Consider the following 7,271-nt stretch of genomic DNA (forward strand, 5'->3'; position numbering starts at 1 on the left):
GATACTGTTGCCTGATATTGTTGAGGCCAAGAGGGATGTTGCCTGTCGCCTAAGGGGTTGCCTTGTCGCCGTAACCGAGGATGCTATGGGCTGAGGTCAGGAGGTAGAGATAGAAGTCTAGTGATGCTATGCAGGTCATCGGGCTCCTGCTAGGTTGTAGCTGTGTGAGTTTGCTGTGTGCCTAGTCTTTGACTCCCTCTGTTGTTCTATATCTCTTGAGACCGAGGCCGATGATGTGCGATTACACATATATATGCTGAGGTTGATGATATGAGACTGTGCTCCAGATTGCATACGGTCAATGATGTTAACATTGAGACCGACCTTTCTTTACTCTAATTCATGCTATTATCTTTGCTATATATTCTGTCTTTTGTCTCTTGTTTACAGCTATGCAGGGCTCAGGAGACCGTCGACACGATGACTATCACAACAGCTTAGTCAGAGGTCATCCGTGGAGGATGGACGTAATTAACCGGCGAGCTTCGCGAAGCCCCGGGAACTAGAAGGACGACAAGATCATCAGAGATGTAGTTAGATGTGCTCGTATGTGTGGTGTATTCATTGTAACTGGAAACTTGTATTTTGTGAATTCGAATGAATGAATAAAGAATCAGTGTTTCCATTACGTTGTTTGTCTCTTTTACTTTGTATACCACAAGTATATTGGCACGCCCATGTTTTACTTTACTCTAAGCAAAACGTCGCCGACGGCTTGTTTCTCTCACGTGAAACAGACAATACAAAATTGACAAAGTATCAAACCGAAGTCTTCTTCGTAAGTTGAAAAATTATTATCTTTTAGTTTACTGCTTGCTCATGTGAGAAACATATAAAGACAAGAGATAATATGGTTGACCTGTAAGTATGTGAGGAGATGTTCCTTTCTGAGCTCAGTACTATTTCCATTTGTATCCCTTGGGGATGGAAGTGATTTTCATGGTAAATACCACATGAGAAGGGGTTCATAATTTCAGACTGAAGTCTGTATCATAGACTTCCCTAGTAATTTCTTGATGCGCAAACAGCCGTGAAGATTTCATATTCCCCCCGTGTTCCATATTGGAATTTCCCTTTGGAGTTGACGGGAGCAAAAAGGAAGTTAGGCAAGCTAGCTTGTAAAGTGAGCATTGCCTTGAGATTTCCTTTTGTGTCCACTTTGATAACTTCTAGCAAAGGCATGAGGAGATTTTTGTTGTTTTGTGTCCAAGAGCAGCAGTCTCATGGAGGCAATGTAGCAACCAAGCCAGGCTCTGACTCTCTTTTTGAAACACCAAAATTTTACAGAATTTTCTTTTCATTTTCGAAAATTACAGAGTTTCCTTTTCATTTGTTTGTAATGGTTCCCCTTGAAACTTCTCGTATTCAAAACATGCTTAAATGCTACTGGCATTTAACCTGTGCAGGTTCCAACTATGCTTGTTAAGTTGTTAGTGAAACATGCCAAGTAACAGCAGATGAAGACACTAACTGATTTGTACAAAGATAAGCAGTAATCCTCAATCTCCACTGATTGATGACCTGAGATGAATCTGGTGATCAGCCCTTGTTCCCCATTTTGCCGGTTTCTGCTCATCTTGCCCTCGTTGGCTTCTTGAGAGGATGAAAAAGGCAAAGCAAAACTGACCATGTGCATCCATTCCATGTTCTGAAGGGAACTAAGCGAAAATGATCTTTGTTTCTTCTGTGCCTGCCATTCTTCTTCTATGAAGCACGGGTCTTTTTTTTTTCTTCCCCCTAGAAGAACCGCCTAGCGATCGTTTGGGATGCAGAAATTTTACACGAAAAAAAATTATTGACATAGGAATTGAGAAAAAATCGAAACTGGGTTTGAGTGGTTGTTTCAGCTTCAGCCAGGCAAGCAAACTGAAAGAAGAGAAGACATGTACTCGATGAGGCAAACTGCCTAAACTAGGCTGCGGTTTCTGCACTAGGATGCACCTCGTTTGTGGTCGCCCATAGTATCAGCACCTTGCCCGCAGAACCTGAGTGCTCAACAGCAAGTCACATCCTTCAAACAGAAACGCTTGCACCAGAAACCTGTTTGCAGTGCACGCCGAACTCATGCATATGCTCATCCCAACCACATTCCCAAAATCCCTCTCTGAATGTATTTTTCAAAAATGGATCTAATCGATCGATTAATCTAGTCATGTGCTGATGGATGGATCAGCGAGGTTCCACACAAGAGTAGAAATCGGCGGGGTCAGCACGACATCGGGTGTCTTAAATGCGAGCGCCGATTAGGGTAAAATCAACATCATCCATGGCAACCTGCATGCCCACACCTAATCTCTTTGTTTTTTTGATGAATACGTGCGAAGCGGGGCTGACCCACAACCTTGAGTGAACTTGTAATAGGATTCTTATGTGAGTAACTACACCCCAACCGTCGTCTCAGCATGATCTCGACGATCAAACACTAAAACCACCTCATAGAAGAGTCTTCCATAAACTTCGCAACACAGTGATCCCATCACTCTCCACATTATTCGGTTATTCCTCTCCCCTCCCCCTCTATAAAAGCCCCCTTTACACCTGACTAACACATTTGCAAGAGCTAGCAGCATCACAAGCAGCTTCGCTTCGTGGATAGTGTTCAGAGCATCATCGCAGCAGCAACACAGAAGCACACATGAGATCCTTGGGCCCTCCTACGGTGAGCGTGAGCATGGCCAAGGCCAACGGCGTTGGCGGCCAGCAGCAGCAGCCGGCGCCGGAGAGGAAGGAGAGCCTCATCGGCACCGGCAGGTGCGGTGTGTTCGGCGGCTGCGGCTTCCGGATGCCGCTGCACTACCCGCGGTACAAGAAGGCGGACTACGAGGCGATGCCGGAGTGGCGCGTCGAATATCTGCTCCGGGAGTACGGCCTCCCCGTCGATGGTGACCTCGACAGCAAGAGAAGGTTCGCCATGGGCGCCTTCCTCTGGCCTGGCCAGTACTGAAGCTCTCCGGCCATCACCTTCACTAAATATTCAGAGTCCGAGCTGCATCTGCATACTACATGCAGTGAATTAGCAAAATATAGCATACAGATAATCAGCAGTACGCTACATATAGACACCACGAGTTTATGTTAATTTATCATCTGCTTGTAATATATGGCAATGCATGATACATAGGACAGAGAGAGACAATACATGTTTCTTGCGGTATTAGCTATGGAAGAAGGTGTTGCGCTTATTGGAGTCAGGTGTAATGTGTTGTGTGCATGTTGTTCGGAACTCTAACTCTGCTTGCGTATTGCAACTATAAAACACTTTGTGTTCATTCCGATCTTCAGTACATGTCATTACAATTGGTTAGCGGTAGTGCTGAACATGCAATTGGACTGGGAGAAAAGATGCAGGGTTCTTCCAAAGCCTGGACTGCCACTGCTGCGACGATTTGCCAGTACCCGGCGGCGGCGAGTTCTTCCTCGACGAACCCTGTGGCCAACTTGGCAGGATTTGGAAAATTCAGGCAGAGTCATGGCCATGAGCCCATAACTGGGGCAGACTCGGATGAATACCGGCCATGATTTGGTAAACCATTTTGGCCAACTTGAACAACTGTTGATGGCAAACAGCAGGTTAAGGTTGCCACTAGTTTACCGAGGGGCAGCTGAACATTTTATTTGGTCTTCAAAGCCTTTGATCTCTCTATCAAGAAAGGAAGGGGGCGGAGCTAGCTGGTCACATCTTGCAACCAACTAATCTCTCTCTCTCTCTCTAGCACGGCACCCAACACTCCTGCTTTGTGCTCTGTGTTCATTGAAAGAAAAATAGCGAAGTATCCCGTATGGATGTCTCTAGAAACCGACCTTGTTCATGCCCAACATCATTTCGTAACTGAAGCGGCTATAGCAGGTTTGGCAGTTGCTCTAGTTCGATCGAGAAGGGATGCCTGAGATTTCTCAGCAGATAGTACACCGTAGCAGCTCACGGATACCGTCGCGGAACACCGTATCAACGATCTGGTCCGCTGGATTGGATAAGGTGTGCGTACGAAATTTCCAGCTGCAAAAATTGGTGCTCCGTTCTTCCTTCATGTTATCATTTTACACATTCCTTCATGCTGTTTCAGCTTCAGCCTACAAATGGATTTAAACCACTCAATGACATGTGGCTCCCGAGTCTTCTAAATTCACATTTGAAAATGCTTTCTTATAACAGTGATTTCGTTGTTACGTACAAAGTATTATAAGAAAAATTAACTGTCAATGTTTACTTTTACGGACCGCATAAAATTAAACCGCACCATATATTTTAAAGCGGAGAAAATAATTATTGGGGAAAACTAAAAATCCTTTTCTCGTAAAAAACAATCTGAAGTGAGCTAAGCACCCTCACAACTAGGGCCTTCATAGTTCTCAAGAGGCAACCTCCTATGCATGGAGCAGCTATCCATCACTATTATGGACAACCTGACATGAGTGTTTTATGAGTAATAATGGACTAATGTGTGATGGAATAGCTGTAGTATTCTGTACATCTAGCTATCATTTTTTGGAAAAATAGAGCTTTATTAACTTACATTGTTACATCAAGCTAATACAACCACATAAAAATTTACCCCCGATCCCTGCATTACTGAGATACACATAACCATACAAAAGGAACATAAAAAGGACCCATAACTTAACATGAGACCCATACACTAGACAGACTGGTAAGACGAGACGCATCTCCTCTACAGAAGTTATTATGACTAAGTTTGGATACAAAGTCTAGACTGCCATCTAAACAAGGTAAAAAGCTCTCTGGTCACCCGCTCCAGGCTCATATATGCTATAGTAATTATCACACGATGCTCTTGCTGATGTAAGATAGATCATGAACGAAACCAGTGTGTATAAGTAAAATTAACCTATAAATAAGACACATATTTCTTCTTGTTAAAGACAATGTTGTTCCTGCATAGCCATAACACCCAACAAAAAGTTGCTGCCTCTCCTATTATATAGATTTTGATATTTTTTACTAAGATTCCGAAGGCAGTTCCTAAGCATGTTTTGGACATCTTGTGGTTGGTAAAGATTTGAAGCAACTTAGACTATTAGCCAAGTAGAATGGCAATCAAAGAAGATGTGCTTAATTGTCTCTAGTTTGTGATAAAAACAACACTTCTGATTACCAAGCCATTGCCTTACCCTTAAATTATTCTTTGTTAAGAGAACCCCTTTGCATAGATACCGAAGGAATATTTTATTTTTTAACAGTACCTTCAATCCCACATTTTATTTTTCTGGATAGGGTCGTCACCTTGCACTTCGGCTCTGTACAAAGAGCTAACTATAAATTTTCTAGTTTGATTTAAGATACATTTGAACTCCTCTCTCCCCCCTGCCAAAGTGATGTTTGTTAGATGAGCCATGAATTCATTTCATGCTACTAATTTTGGGCCATTGAGATCCCGCCTAAAAGAAATATTTGTGAGAAATGACTCCACCGTCTTTGCTACCAAGGCTTGTTTGTTTCGCACTATATTATATAAAAAAGGGGAATTGGCACCTCAGGGGCCAATTGCCTAGCCAAGTGTCCTTCCAAAATCTAATCTCGAAGCCATCCTTTATATCGAAAGCACCATAATTGAATATAATATTTTTCACTTTCATTAGTTTAGCTAAGAAGCGCGAGTCACCTACTATTCCTTCTACTTGAGAAAGAGGTTTTGAACCCATATACTTGTTTCGAAGCAAATCTTGTCATATCCCTTCCTCGGTTAATAGCTTATATAACCACTTACATAGGAGACAGGTATTTTTGATATCAAGGTCCTTAATCTCTAAAGCACCTAGATCTTTGGGTTTACAAAAGACTTTCTAGTTCTCTAGACAGTATTTCTTTTTTGATCACCGATTTGCTAATAGAATCTTTATAAAAAATAATCGATCTTTTTTAGGATACCAAGTGGAATTTGGAAGAATAACATCATATATGTGGGAAGTCTACTAAGAACTGAGTTTAGAAATACCAATCTGTCCCTTGTAGATATGTATTTGGCCTTCCAACTGCTGAGTATTTTAATTCGTTCCTCAACTCCTATCCAATCATTGTTTCTTAGTTTTCAGTAGTGAAACTGTATGGTACCACATGGGCAACTCGCCCATTGCACATCTGAAAATGTCAGCATATTGGTCGGCCTTGTCTTGAGCTGTCCAAAGCAAAACAATTCACTTTTATGGAAGTTTATTTTTAAGCCTGAAAGCTGTTCAAAAGCACAAAGCAAAAGCTTCATGTTCTTTGCCTTTTCTAGGTCATCTTCCATAAATAAGATTATGTCATCAGCATACTAAAGGATTGATAGTCCACCATTCACCAAATGGGGTATAACTCCTTCAATTTGTCCTTCATTTTTTGCTCTCTCAATGAGTACTGCTGACATATTAGTGACAATGTTAAACAAAATAGAAGAGAGCATCACCTTGAGGTAACCCTTTCTTCATTTGGAAATAATGGCCAATTTTCTCATTAACTTTTATTGCTACACTACCTCCAGAAATGAGGCTTTCTATCTAGGTGCACCATTTATGTGAGAAGCCTTTTGTATGCAGAGATTGTAGCAGGAAAGACCATTTGACTTTGTCATAAGGCTTCTCAAAGTTAATTTTGAGGATTACATTGCTCATCTTTTTTTTGATGTAGTTTGTGTCATGCCTCATGTAAAATGACCACCCTTCAAGAATATTTCTTTTGCTCATGAATGCCGTCTGTGTGGGACGAATTATATGGTCCGTAACACTATTTTAACGATTGGTGAACACCTTAGTCAAGATTTTGAAGATTACATTTAGTAGACAAATAGGTCTATACTGTTGTATGTGACATGCTTCTTTAGTCTTTGGAAGGAGCGTAATTACTCCAAAATTCAAACTATAAATTGGTAAATTCCCTGAATGCATTTCATGGAATATTTTCATTAGACCACTCTTGATGATATCCCAGAATGTTTGGTAAAACCCAGCCAAGAAGCCATCTGGTCCTGGGGCTTTATTTCTTTCCATTTGGAAAATTGCATACGTTACTTCCTTTTCAGAGAAAGGGGCTGTAAGGACATCATTTTCATCATCTGTCACATGAATGATATCATTTATCCATGACTCCATCATAGAAAAATAATTACTCACATGTGGTCCAAATAACTCCCTGTAGTGTTTAGTAATGTATGAATTTAGGTTCGCTTGTCCCTCAATTTTTCCTTCTTTATGATCCAAGTAGAAAATATGTTGTTTTCTATGTTTACCATTCGCAATCATGTGGAAGTAACGCGTATTGTTGCCTCCGTGGAGGG

The 7,271-nt window shown here is 41.5% G+C and overlaps 1 protein-coding gene across 1 annotated transcript; it reads left to right on the top strand.

Annotated features, from left to right (window-relative positions):
- Positions 1–2,364: 2,364 nt before the first annotated feature.
- LOC133930434 (uncharacterized) lies at positions 2,365–3,273 on the top strand. Its single transcript, XM_062377083.1, has one exon. The coding sequence runs from the start codon at positions 2,636–2,638 to the stop codon at positions 2,942–2,944; it is 309 nt and encodes a 102-aa protein (XP_062233067.1). The 5' UTR covers positions 2,365–2,635; the 3' UTR covers positions 2,945–3,273.
- Positions 3,274–7,271: the final 3,998 nt, after the last annotated feature.

The sequence above is a fragment of the Phragmites australis genome, chromosome 10 (genome assembly GCF_958298935.1).
Source record: "Phragmites australis chromosome 10, lpPhrAust1.1, whole genome shotgun sequence".
Taxonomy (NCBI): domain Eukaryota; kingdom Viridiplantae; phylum Streptophyta; class Magnoliopsida; order Poales; family Poaceae; genus Phragmites; species Phragmites australis.